We start from the raw sequence: 14,737 nt of genomic DNA, 5'->3' as shown, positions 1-14,737 counted from the left end.
AAATCATATTCATTCAACCACAGCTTGTATTCCGAATCTAATAACGTTAATATGCTCACAATTTACAAATGACGAAATAATTATAGTTAATGAAAGCTGTGTAGTATAATCATCAAACATCATATTAATGATTATTAATTGAAATCATAAATTTTCTGTCCAATTGATAGGAAAAATTCTTTTATTAGTAATTCTATCCACATGGTGGATTGAAGTAGGGCATTTCCGAAAATATTTGCCCATAGTGTTCATACTCTCGAACATACTCTGACAGATGTGTGGTAACTATATAAACACAGCGCCCTTTGAAGAGATAGATTGGAGGCGTGATGAAGTTTATTAGTAGGAGAAACACGATGATTCAAAAATGCGGACGTAATTCTGATCTCCTGTTTTACGCAGTTGGATGGAAGTCGATAATGTATTATGCAAGTCATAGGCTGTTGGAATGTGGTAGGAGGTATCGCAAAAAAGAGAAAGCAGAATACACTCCTTCAGAGTTTAGCGGGTCGCGTTATATCTACTTGGAAGGACGTGGAAGGTAAGCGTGAAGCAAAAATTCACAAGACAACATGCAAGATGAATTTGTTAACATCGGTGCCACGCCAACACACATTGCTACATGGGGTATCGGAAAAAAGGAAGAAATACAAAATTGTGAAGAACTGGTACTTCTTATTCCAGGAAACCCTGGTTTGATTGGTTATTATAAAGAATTTTTAGATACCGTTTATAAGAATCTGAAAATGCCGCTGTGTGTGATATCACATGCAGGACACGAATTACCAACGGGCAGTGTTACTGCAGTTGACGGACAGCAGTCTTATGATCTTGATTTTCAGACTCAACATAAAATAGAATTTATAAACAAATATGTACCAAGCAACATCAGGTTGTATCTTGTTGGCCATTCTATCGGGTGTAAAATTATACTGAATATGTTGAAAAATGAAGACATAGACAAGCGGGTGGTTAAGTGCTATCTTTTATTCCCTACAGTTGAGCGAATGGCGGAGTCACCCAATGGAAAATTCTTAACAAAATTTGTACTCCCTATAGTACCCATAATATTGTTCTTATCATGGATATTCACTTTGTTTCCCAGTAAGATACAGTACTGTCTACTGTACTTGTATTTTTTAATTCGTGGTTCAGGAAGTGATGCTTCTGATGTTACCAGACAATTAATTAATCCACAGATATTGAGAAATGTTTTTTCCCTAGCTGATGATGAAATGAATACAGTGCAAGAACTTGATCACCATGTAGTAGACTTGCACAAAGATAAGCTGTTTTTCTACTATGGTGCAACAGATAACTGGACACCTGTTAGTTATTTTGAACAGTTGTTAAAACTTCACCCAAATGTAAAAGCACAGTTATGTAGTAATAATTTTGAACACGCTTTTGTGTTATCATCAGCAAATGAGGTGGGAATGTATGTATCTGAATTGATAAAATCTGACAAACTAAAATGTAGTGGCATATAGTAAAATACTTTTTTGGAGATTATAGATGGCATATTTGCTGGGACTAGTGTAGCAGGGGATACAACCCGTCGGCTTTGGACAATGTCACAAGTCGCCAAACGAGAAGCGATTCTTCTTAGTGTTGTAGCTCCCTTCAGTAGCTGATAAGTGTTTTTTTGGCTTTTTAAAAAAAAAATCTCACAAGATAGAATAAACAGATCCACTTTATTAAGCAATCAGTAAAAAAACGAAACTGAAACATAACAGCAAAAGCGAAAATGGTAAACTGCTCTCTGGCGACTTGTGACGTCATTGTCCAAAGCTGACAGGTTGTATCCCCTGCTACACTAGACCCTATTTGCTTAACAGAATTAGCACTGCAAGGATTTACTCAAGTCACTGTAAAATATATGTACAATGGTACACATTATATTCATTGCACTTGTACCAAGAAACACTACTGGAAGTAGGATAAAGAAAGCAATAAATTATTGGTGCTGCACCAGTTTAGGACTGATTTATGTTTACTTGTAGCTCATATTTTGTTTTTATTCATTCTCCCAATTTTGTGTTTTGCCTTGCCAAGTCTCTGTATTCACAGAAGCTCCACAATATTGTAATTTTTTCCCCAAGTGTGAATTTTTTTCAACTATCCATTTTATCACAGAAAAATTACATCAATATTTGTACATTAATGCAGATATCCTCAGATCTTTGTCCTAGAGATGTGAAATTATAGTGAGTTTTGTATTTTGGTAACTTAATCATGTAGATGGATTGTATCACTGTTGTGAGTATTTGTAAGACTAGACTATTTTGTACTTTTTATGTTTAGCAAATATATTTTTATAGTTTTGTGAGGATAAGTCTACATTATTATAAAGATTACCAATTGGTATCATATTGGATTGGACATAAGTAATTTTTATCCAGTTTTAACCACACAGTGCCATAGTTGTACTGTTGAGTATCAATTTTCGGAGGATATTTTGTATGGTTCATAATAAAAAACATTATTTTAGAAAATAATTTGCTATAGAAGTAAATTAAGATGGAAAAAACCTTGGGTTACTTGCTTGTCACAAGAGTTGTGAGGCTGGAGAAAATAAGCAAACAAGTAAGATTTCCAAACAGAATCAAATGCCTAGATGCTAGTACTCCATAAAGAGGAATGAGCACTAAAAATGAGAAAAGATGGAGGGGAACAAAGAGACATTATTGTAATTTGTTCACAGCATCCTGGATGAGGACTCCATAGTTCTGGATTGGCCAAAACTAATAGAAATCAGTTGGCTTTGGTTCTGATTGTTTAGTGTGTGGCTGCTGCCAACATTGGCGATATAACAATGCAGTACCTGTATGTACCATAACAGTTACAAAGTGATCATTGTGGCATTCCATGTGAAACCAGTAAATTCACGTGTAGTGCCAGACCTGTGTGAGGAAAACACAACATGTTTCCCCTGCACCCCCCCCCCCCCCCCCCCCACACACACCCTCACCCCCATTCCCCCACCCGCCCCTGCCCCCTGAAACTTGGCCAAGGCATACAGAAAAAGATACAAGTAACAATCTGTTTAAAACTCTGATATAGAGAAGGCTTAAAGCACTTTTTTATTTTTGTGTTTTTGTCATATTTAACATAAACATTGCACATCAATAAAGGAGGATATGTCAGAAATACTTGCAAGTAAAAAAATTTACATTTATTTATTGAAGACAAACTGACATTAGTAGAAGATAGTTTAAACTTGTTAAATAAACAAAATGAGTAACACAGGGTAAGGCAGGAACTGTGCAGCTACACTCAGAGCTACAATGTTGCTCATACAGTTATGTTTTATTTCTATAATTAAATTTGTCATAATTATACCACATGATTCTTGTTCTCATTGCAGAAGATGTTATTTATGCAGCATCATCACAATTGTTATTAGTGATCAGTATGTGTTAAAAGTTCAATTTTTTGATCAACTAATTTTATTGTTTTCAAAATAAGATGCATGCATGGTGTCTGAAAAATCTTACAAATGGGGTGAAATCAAAGAGTCCATGTGTTGCAAATGTTAAAAAATATCACATTTTCAATGAAATTTGGGACACATCCATATCAATATTTATGTAAGAAGATGAGCCATATCAGCAGTCTTCATGCCTACATCAGGGCTTTAACATACCTCCCGAGAGCATGATTCCTCATACTCAGAACCAATTTACTGGAAATGTGCTCTCTGACCTATCTTATACAACCCCGATAAGGTGTGGAGGAACAGCATTGTGCATGTCCATGTTAGATATGTTCCAGTTTTGTGTAACTAATTCGTTGGTCAATCACTTGTCCATCATCATACAGCTTTTGTCATGCACCACCTCTTCCAAAAGTATATTACCAAAACATGATATATATTACAGCCGCTGGAATAATCGGAACTCTCAGCTTGTGAGGTTCATACCAAGTAGGGGTTATTCTTGGATTACTGGCACAGTGTTTTAGTGTTAACTTATATATTCTGTACATTGATGAGAAAATTAGTGTTATTGGGAATAACATGTGAAATAACGATGTATAAGCCTCATTTGTCTTGATTAAAAACAAGGTACTCAGTTTCCTTTTGTATTCAAGTCATCTTTCGAAAGTCAGTGCAGGATTTGCAGTTTAAATAGATGAAATTGACGATTGAACCTCCTCCAGAATGATTTTTAATGGTTGGGTGGAGAACCTACAACTGCTTATTTACTCCAACAAGCATTGCTGCCTTAATCTTGTTCTCACTGTGAGACTCCTGACCATAACAAATCTGCAGCAGATAGCAGACTTTTGAATTTCTCCGTAGTTGGACCATGGCATTGTGGCATAAAGGCTGCTGTTTGGGATGGTATTAACTGTATTCACTCATGGTCACCTCACTTTGAATAATCTTCTCATTAGCAAAGGAAAATTATTTCCAAACACCAGTCTTGTAACTGCACTTATTGCAGAGAAGCTTATGGTGCATGAGTTTTCAAGGGACCCTGTATGAGTTATCATGACTAAGAAACTTAGTCATTAACTGCTGCACAATAATTTCATATTCATTTATGTAACTATTCAATCTCTATATACAACAGCCTAATAATAGATTAATATGTGATATTTGGCAGTTTGTATATATAGCATACTGTCAAAGGTGATAAAAATTACTGAACATTCCTGTTGGTGCACAAATTTTTTTGTGTACCATTCTTAAAATTCTGTGATATATGCTTTTATATTTCATATTTTTCATGTCTGAAACATTCTAGACAGAAAAAAAAAATTGTTAATTGTTGTATTTTTTTAAATAAATTATTCTATATTTTTATGATTTCTTATTTTTTGCTATAGCCATTTGTGTATATGAAAATAATTTGTAATGTTCCACTATTATATTTGAATTTTCCTCAATCAAAGGTCTATATTTTGTTTTGTGAGGAAATCTACTCTAAAACTGTTGTGTAGTCCTTCCAGTACCATAACATAGTATATAATATTCAGATAGCTACAAGCAACCTGTTACTTCATACGTCGTACTAAAAAGACATTTACTCATCGCAGAAGTTTTTGAAATGCTCAGAAAATTCTTTCAGCTGAGTATTCCTAAAAGCGCTTTACATGTAACTGTTGGTATATGTCCAACAGTAGTATGCTAGGTTCGTGAAAACTTACATCCCCCGTCGATATCATAAAAGAAATAAATATCTGCTATTTGCTTCTTATGGGTTTTTTTTTTTTTTTTTTTTTAACTGTTTGTACAGTAAGCATGTTTGGACGTCTGAAAGAGTATCCTGTTCTTCAGGTGAAGTACGTACACGTTGTTTCATAGCTTTTCATTACTGTGACTCTAAATGATGCTCCAACTGAAACTTTCCAGGACGCGTACAGTACACTGCAGAGTCATCAACAAAACTTTTAAATTATTAGCTTAGTATTTATTAGACCACAATGAAGATCAATAGTTATTGCAATGTGATTGCTTCAGTGGCACCTTGGTTCTTGGGAGCACTTTTAATGTGGAAATACTTTAACTGAAGAACAAAACTAAACTCTGCCTGAACAGGTAATTAAGGCCCAACGGTATGGACCGGCCACTGTTCATCCTCAGCCTACAGCGTCACTGGATGTGGATATGAAGGGGCATGTGGTCAGCACACCGCTCTCCCAGCTGTATGTCAGTTTATGAGACCAGAGCTGCTAGTTCTCAGTCAAGTAGCTCCTCAGTTTGCCTAACAAGGGTTGAGTACACCCCACTGGCCAACAGCGCATGGCACACCGGATGGTCACCCCCCAAGTGCAAGCCCAGACCAACAGCTCTTAACTTTGGTGATCTGACGGGAACCGCTGTTACCATTGCGGCAAGGCTGTTGGCTTTACTGGAGAATGGCATAGTGATGGATGTTTCAATGCCAGGTCAGGACACAGCATCAGGCACTGCTGTGAGTGCCAGTTGCTTCATGGCGGTCATAGTGTTAACACTCTTGCTGTAACATGTTGAATGCTGTGTGGCTGCTGGTGGTCACAGCAGAACTGCACACCTGATAGCATGTGGCCACCCGCAGCCACAGCCCAGTCTCGTGCCAGAGTATGAGCGTGGTGTGGTGTGGCCCGGCCCGGCCTGGAGGTGAAATATCCGTCACTGTCCATGTAGCAGCCAGTGTGTTAACAGATGGTACACCAAACTGGTAGATAAACTCCCCTGGTGTAGTAAGAACTCCCAGTTTTTAAAATATTTCTTTGCTGCCACTTTACTTACGACCCTTTCTGCAGCTTAGAAATTGTGTCCACCTTTTGTGCATTTGAACACAGAGCAGAATCCCATAGTTAATAACTTAATGTGCACAGAAACATGAGAGACAGGCTGGAAACATAACATAGGAGTTCCCTTTTTAGCACATTGTAGTGGTGGTGGTGGTGCTTCTCCAGAAGATTGTAGGTTGATCTCTTTACAACCAGAAACTGTACATTTCATGTGGATCTAAATCAACGGGTCTCCTTAGATGACGTGTTTACAATTTATTTGTAGGAACATTCACTAAACTCCATCCTAACAGGCCTCAGAAGGTCCAGTTGTACTGACCGACTGCCATGTCATCCTCAGCTGATAGGCATCACTGGATGCAGGTATGGAGGGGCATGTGGTCAGCACAATGCTCTCCCAGAAGTTATCAGTTTTCATGACTGGAGCTGCTAGTTCTCAATCAAGTAGCTCCTCCCTTGGTCTCACAAGGACTGAGTGCACCCTGCTTGCCAACAGCACTTGGCAGACCCGGGCAATCACCCATCCAAATACTAGATAAGCCCAACAGGACTTATCTTTGACGATCTGATGGTAACTGGTGCTACCACTGTGGCAAGGCCATGGGCATGAACATAAACTGGGATATAAAAATTGCAACGCTTTTTATTAAGCTGTGAGCATTCAGACTCACAACAAAACTCAAAAAATGGCTCTGAGCACTATGGGACATAACTTCTGAGGTCATCAGTCCCCTAGAACTTAGAACTACTTTAACCTAACAAACCTAAGGACATAACACACACCCAGGCCCGAGGTAAGATTTGAACCTACGACCGTAGCCTTACAGGTGGCACATATTGTCTGTGATATATTATTCCATGCTATCTATACTTCTTAACAGAAACCTTTAGGGTAGCATATTGGCCACTGGAGCAAGTCAAGTTGTGCCACATCATATCTCTCGCATTTCTTCTGTGTACTATCAGTTCTTAAATATGGGATTCTGTTCTGGGGATCAAATAAACAAAACTTGGATACAATTTTCAAAATGCAAAGAAGGAGTGTAAACATAATAACTAAAATTTGTAGCCAGGCTCATTGTAAGGAAACATTCTAAAAAATGGGCACCCTTACTTCACAAATGAGTTTATCTATCAATCTGTTATGCACAGCAACAAAAATATGAGTATGTATATCCCATAGTCTGTTGTACACATGATCATGAGACAGGAGCCAATTTGAACTTGCACCTGCCAAAGGAGGAGGAGAGGGGAACTCTTAAACAGGATTTGATATCAGGGATAGTAAATAAAAGAAATAATTAAAATACATTTGCTTAAAAAGATTGTCAGAGCTTACCTCTTAAATAATGCGTTCTACACAAAAATGATTACTTAATTCAGAATAGGGGTTAGTAACAATTTTAAGAAAGGTGATTGCTAGGGCATAATACTGACGTCTTATGATCTGTTTCAACATAAGAGGTTGCTAATTCAATTTTTCATGCAGGCAGAAGGGAATAGATGGACATGTAATACAGGAATGGTGGCACGGTCAGGGTCCTAAATTCAGCTGCAAGTGTATGGAGTTGTGTGCAGTGAAAAGGCTAAATGAACAAAGTATAACTTTTTTGTTATTAAGGTAAATGAAAAATGAATAATTATTTTTTATGTTATTAAGCTAACTTGTTCAAAGTATGTAAAAATTTAACAGAACTGTATGATAGGTATAACTGACAGTTTTGCATTTGTTAAGACACAGGCCATGTATTTAGGATAGAAGCTCATTCTTTGTCCTGCTATCCTGATTTAGGTTTCCTGCTGATTTCCTAAATCACTTCAGACAAATGGAGGGTGATTGCTTCAACAGAACCATTGCTAACCACCCATCTACATCTACACTCTGCAAACCACTGTGAGGTGCATGGCAGAGGGTACATATCATTGTACCATTTATTAGGGTTTCTTCCTGTTCTTTTCACATATGAAGGATGGTCTGTGCGTGCAGTAACCTAATCTCATCCTCACGATCCCTGTGTGAGCGATACATAGGGGATTGTAGCATATCCCTAGAATAATCATTCAAAGTCAGTTCTCGAAACTTTGTTAATAGACTTACTTGTGATAGTTTATGACTGTCTTAATGAGTCTACCAGTTCAGTTCCTTCAGTATCTCTGTGACACTCTCCCATGGATTAAACAAACCTGTGGCAATTTGTGCTGCCCCTCTCTGTACATATTCAATATCCCCTGTTAGTCCTATCTGGTATGGATCCCACTTACTTGAGTAACATTCTAGAACTGGTCACACAAGTGATTTGTAAGAAATCTTTTAGGTAGACTGATTGCACTTGCCCAGTATTCTGCCAATAAACTGAAGCCTACCGTCTGCTTTACCCACAACTGAACCTATGTGATATTCCATTTCATATCCCTACAAAAAAACACGTTCTACAGATTGGAGCATGGAATGTCAGATTCCTTAATCGAGCAGGTAGGTTAGAAAATTTAAAAAGGGAAATGGATAGGTTAACGTTAGATATAGTGGAAATTAGTGAATTTCGGTGGCAAGAGGAACACGACTTCTGGTCAGGTGAATACAGGGTTATAAATACAAAATCAAATAGGGGTAATGCAGGAGTAGGTTTAATAATGAATAAAAAATAGGAGTGCGGGTAAGCTAGTACAAACAGCATAGTGTACGCATTATTGTGGCCAAGATAGATACAAAGCCCACACCTACTACAGTAGTACAAGTTTATATGCCAACTAGCTCTACAGATGACGAAGAAATTGAAGAAATGTATGAGGAGATAAAGGAAATTATTCAGATAGTGAAGGTGACTGGAATTCATCAGTAGGAAAAGGGAGAGAAGGAAACATAGTAGGTGAATATGGATGGGGGGGAAGAAATGAAAGAGGAAGCCGCCTGGTAGAATTTTGCACAGAGCATAACTTAATCATAGCTAACACTTGGTTCAAGAATCATAAAAGAAGGTTGTATACATGGAAGAAGCCTGGAGACACTGACAGGTTTCAGATAGATTATATAATGGTAAGACAGAGATTTAGGAACTAGGTTTTAAATTGTAAGACATTTCCAGGGGCAGATGTGGACTCTGACCACAATCTATTGGTTATGAACTGTAGATTAAAACTGAAGAAATTGCAAAAAGGTGGGAATTTAAGGAGATGGGACCTGGATAAACTGACTAAACCAGAGGTTGTACAGAGTTTCAGGGAGAGTATAACGGAAAAATTGTCAGGTATGGAGGAAATAAATACAGTAGAAGAAGAATGGGTAGCTTTGAGGGATGAAGTAGTGAGGGCAGCAGAGGATCAAGTAGGTAAAAAGACGGGGGCTGGTAGAAATCCGTGGGTAACAGAAGAAATATTGAATTTAATTGATTAAAGGAGAAAATATAAAAATACAATAAATGAAGTAGGCAAAAAGAAATACAAAATCTCAAAAATGAGATCGGCAGGAAGTGCAAAATGGCTAAGCAAGGATGGCTAGAGGACAAATTTGAGGGTCTAAAGGCTTATCTCACTAGGGGTAAGATAGATACTGCCTACAGGAAAATTAAAGAGACCTTTGGAGAAAAGAGAACCACTTGTATGAATATCAAGAACTCAGATGGAAACCCAGTTCTAAGCAAAGAGGGGAAAGCAGAAAGGTGGAAGGAGTATATAGAGGGTCTATACAAGGGCGATGTACTTGAGGACAAAATTATGGAAATCGAAGAGGATGTAGATGAAGATGAAATGGGAGATACAATACTGCGTGAAGAGTTTGACAGAGCACTGAAAGACCTGAGTCGAAACAAGGCCCCGGGAGTAGACAACATTCCATTAGAACTACTGACGGCCTTAGGAGAGCCAGTCCTGACAAAACTCTACCATCTGGTGAGCAAGATGTATGAGACCGGCGAAATACCGTCAGACTTCAAGAAGAATATAATAATTCCAATCCCAAAGAAAGCATGTGGTGACAGATGTGAAAATTACCGAACTATGAGTTTAATAAGCCACAGCTGCAAAATACTTACGCTAATTCTTTACAGACGAATGGAAAAACTGGTAGAAGCCGACCTCGGGGAAGATCAGTTTGGATTCCGTGGAAATGTTGGAACATGTGAGGCAATACTGACCTTACGGCTCACCTTACAAAAAAGATTAAGGAAAGGCAAACCTCCGTTCCTAGCATTTGTAGACTTACAGAAAGCTTTTGACAATGTTGACTGGAATACTCTCTTTCAAATTCTAAAGATGGCAGCGGTAAAATACAGGGAGCAAAAGGCTATTTACAATTTGTACAGAAACCAGATGGCAGTCAAGGGGAACGAAAGGGAAGCAGTGGTCGGGAAGGGAGTGAGACAGGGTTGTAGCCTCTCCCCAATGTTATTCAATCTGTATATTGAGTAAGCAGTAAAGGGGACAAAATTCGGAGTAGGTATTAAAATCCATGGAGAAGAAATAAAAACTTTGAGGTTCGCCGATGACATTGTAATTCTGTCAGAGACAGCAGAGGACTTGGAAGAGCAGTTGAACGGAATGGACAGTGTCTTGAAAGGAGGATATAAGATGAACATCAACAAAAGCAAAATGAGGATAATGGAATGTAGTCGAATTAAGTCTGGTGATGCTGAGGGAATTGGATTAGGAAATGAGACATTTAAAGTAGTAAAGGAGTTTTGCTATTTGGGGAGCAAAATAACTGATGATGGTCGAAGTTGAGAGGATATAAAATGTAGACTGGCAATGGCAAGGAAAGTGTTTCCGAAGAAGAGGAATTTGTTAACATCGAGTATAGATTTAAGTGTCAGGAAGTCGTTTCTGAATGTATTTGTGTGGAGTGGAAGTGAAACGTGGACGATAAATAGTTTGGACAAGAAGAGAATAGAAGCTTTCGAAATGTGGTGCCACAGAAGAATGCTAAAGATTAGATGGGTAGATCATGTAACTAATGAGGAGGTATTGAATAGAATAGGGAAGAAGAGGAGTTTGTGGCACAACTTGACTAGAAGAAGGAATCGGTTGGTAGGACATGTTCTGAGACATCAAGGGATCACCAGTTTAGTATTGGAGGGCAGAGTGGAGGGTAACAATCGCAGAGGGAGACCAAGAGATGAATACACTAAGCAGATTCAGAAGGATGTAGGTTGCAGTAGGTACTGGGAGATGAAGAAGCTTGCACAGGATAGAGTAGCATGGAGAGCTGCATCAAACCATTTTCAGGACTGAAGACCAGAACAACAACATCCCTACAAAGTATTACACCCAGGTATTTGTATGAGTTTTCATATTCCAACAGTGACGCATTGATATTACAGTCACAGGATACTATGTTTCTCATTTTGTGAAGTGCAAAATTTTACATTTCGGAACATTTAAAGCAGGTTGTCAATTTTTGCAGCTTCTCTCAGACAGTAGTTCATTATAGATAACCACATCATCTGGAAAAGAAAGCCTGGTTTTACTGTCAACATTGTCTGCAAGTTCATTAATATATAACATGAATAGCAAGGGTCACATCACACTTCCTTGGGGCATACCCGAAGTTACTTCTACATCTGCCAATGACTCTCCATCCAAGATAAGATGCTATGTCTTCCCTATCAAAGAAGTGCTCAATCCAGTCACAGATTTCATGTGATACCCTGTATGGTTGTACTTTTGACGAGCATAGGTGTGGTACTGAGTTAAAAGCTTTTTTGAAAGTCAAGAAACACTGATTCTACCTGGTTGTCCTGATCCAAAGCTTTCAGTATTTCATAGGAGAAAAGTGCGAGTTGGGTTCCACGTGATTGACATTTCCAAAATCTGTGCTGGTTGGCATTGAGGAGGTAATTCTATTCAAGATACCTCATTATGTTCGAGCTCAGAATATGTTCTAAGATTCTACAACAAATCGATGTCAAGGATATTGGATGGTAGTTTGTGGATCACTTATATAGCCCTTCTTTTAGATGGATGTGACCTGTGCCTTTTTCCAAGAACTGGGCATGGCTTTCTGTTCGAGGGATCTATGATAGGTTATAGTTAGAAGAGGGGCTAACTCAGCCACAAATACAGTATAGAATCTGACAGGGATTCCATCAGGGCCTAGAGATTTGTTCAATTTTAATGATTTCAGCTGTTTCTCAACGCCACTACCACTAATACTTATTTCATTCATATTTTCAGTGGTATGAGGTTTAAATTGGGGCAATTCTCCTGGGTTTTTCTTTGTAAAGGAACATTTGAAAACACAGTCAAACATTTCAACCTTTAACCTTTGCCTTGCTACCTTCAATTTCAGTTCCTGTTTCATTCACTAGGAACTAGACACTAACTTTGAGGCCACTAACAGCCTTTACAAATGGCCAGAATTTCTTTTCATTTTGTAAAAGAGCATTTGACAATATTCTGCTACAGAGTCACTGAAGGCTTCACACATTGCTCTCTTGATAGCCAAACGCGTTTCATTCAGCATCTCTCTATCTGTAGTCCTATGCATCGTTTTACGCCTACTATGCAGTAGCTCTGTTTCCTTTGAAGTTTTTTTTACAGTGACTGTCCCTCCCATTATGAACTGTTCTACTGGGTATATATCTAACCAGTGCATTGACAACTATTCTCTTAAACTTGAGCTAGAATTCCTCTATGTGCTCCTGACCTGTGCTGAAATTTTTAAGTCCCTCATTGAGATATGACATTACTGATTTTTATCTAGTTTACTGTATATATATATATATATATATATATATATATATATATATATTTCTGCTTGTTTCAGTTGTCCTTTGTACTTTGGTAATCATTGTTGCCACAATCGCATCATGGTCACTGAAGACAGTTTCAATGTGGACATCCTCAAAGAGGTCAGGTCTATTTGTTGCAATTAGATCCCGTACATTTCCACCATGAGTGGGGTTCCTAACTGTATGTTGTAGGTAGTTTTCAGAGAAGGCATTTAGTAGTGTTTCACAGAATGTCTTATCACACCCACCACTAACAAAACTAATATTTCCAATTAATTGTAGGATGATTGAAGTCTCCATTGATGATTACAGTATGACTGGGGAACTTACTTATATGTGAACTGTGGTTTTCTCTAAAGTTTTTGGTTACATCAGGAGATGAGTCTGGTGGGCGATAGAAGGATCTCGTGATTGGTTCATTAAACAAATTTGTATATTCTTAATTTGATCTGTTGGCTAATCAGCTCCCTAGTCCAAATCAGTATAAGTTGGAAGGCTCGGACAGTACTCATTTGTCAGATTAAAACTGTGTGCCAGACCGAGACTCGAACTCGGGACCTTTGCCTTTGTGTTTAGCTGTGACGAACATTACCTAGCTGACACTGCTATATTAGGGAAGCCATTTTTGTTTTCAGGGTTAATGTTTGTATTTGACTCTGTTTCACACTTTTTCTTTTCCTTGTGGTAAGTGTGCATAATTGTTGCAGTTAGCTTATTCATTAAGCGTGTCAGTATGTAAGATGATTTTGATTTTGATTATGAACAATATTTAACCAATTTTTACTGCTACATGTGACTTATGCTTTCACTGAAACATGAAGCAAGGTTTTAAGGTGCCATGTTGCTGCTTCACGGCTCTTCACTCTGTGGCAGTCCATGCATGGGGCAGGTTTGCTTCCTCTCTTCTGTGCAATAGTCTTGGGCAAACAGCCAGCTTACAGTTAACACAATACAGTGTAACACTGATGAGCCAAAACATTATGAGCACTTGTTTAATAGTGAGGGGGTCCACCTACGGAATGCAACAAAGCAGCAGTTCTTAGCGGCATGGATATAACTAACAAGACATTGGTTGGTTTCTGGAGATATGTGGCACCAAATTTCTACATCCAGGTCACACAATTTCCACAAATTATGGGCCAGTAGTTTGTAGGCTGAGGGCTGGCACCCAATTGCACCCCGATACATTTCACTGAATTAAGATCAGGCAAATTTGGTATCCAAGATATCGATGTGACTCCACAGTCATACTTCTGAAACCACTGTAGAGCAGTTCTGGCTCTGTGACATGGACAGTTATTGTGATGGAAGATGCTATTGCCTTCAGGTGGAGACATCAAGTATGAAGGCATACAGGTGGTTTGCAAAAAATATTCATATAGCCCACAGCTGTAATGGTGCCTTTATTAGTACTACTGGTCCCATGAAAGCCCAGATGAATATTCCCTAAATAATGCCCGCACCAGCATGCTTCTGTGGCGTGGTATGTGTTACAAACAGCCGTTTGCTTGGATGACAGCGTATCCAGACATGAACATCAATCTGACGTAACATGAAATGTGATTCATCCAAACAGGCAACATGTTTCCATTCATCCATTTTCCAGTCTGGATGATCTTGTGTCCACTGCAATTTAATTGATGACATCACTGGCGCAGCATGGGAACATGTAGGGACAGTTTGCTGCAGAGCTCCATGTTCAGCAACGTGTACTGAAATTCTGGCATAAGGAGTCACCCTCATTCTGGCAACTACCTCATCAAAGAGGGTGG

General features: G+C 38.5%; 1 protein-coding gene across 1 annotated transcript; it reads left to right on the top strand.

The window, feature by feature from the left end:
* Positions 1-120: 120 nt before the first annotated feature.
* LOC124595983 (lipid droplet-associated hydrolase-like) lies at positions 121-1,649 on the top strand. The gene has a single exon (XM_047134927.1). It carries the CDS (start codon positions 573-575, stop codon positions 1,488-1,490), a length of 918 nt encoding a protein of 305 aa, XP_046990883.1. The 5' UTR covers positions 121-572; the 3' UTR covers positions 1,491-1,649.
* The last annotated feature ends 13,088 nt before the right edge of the window (positions 1,650-14,737 follow it).

Source organism: Schistocerca americana, chromosome 2, assembly GCF_021461395.2.
Source record: "Schistocerca americana isolate TAMUIC-IGC-003095 chromosome 2, iqSchAmer2.1, whole genome shotgun sequence".
NCBI classification, from domain to species: domain Eukaryota; kingdom Metazoa; phylum Arthropoda; class Insecta; order Orthoptera; family Acrididae; genus Schistocerca; species Schistocerca americana.
This window is presented reverse-complemented; position numbering and strand designations above follow the sequence as displayed.

What these genes read in the sequence shown, in the direction of transcription:
- LOC124595983 (XM_047134927.1), top strand. Translation starts at nt 573, where the DNA reads ATGCAAGATGAATTTGTTAACATCGGTGCCACGCCAACACACATTGCT.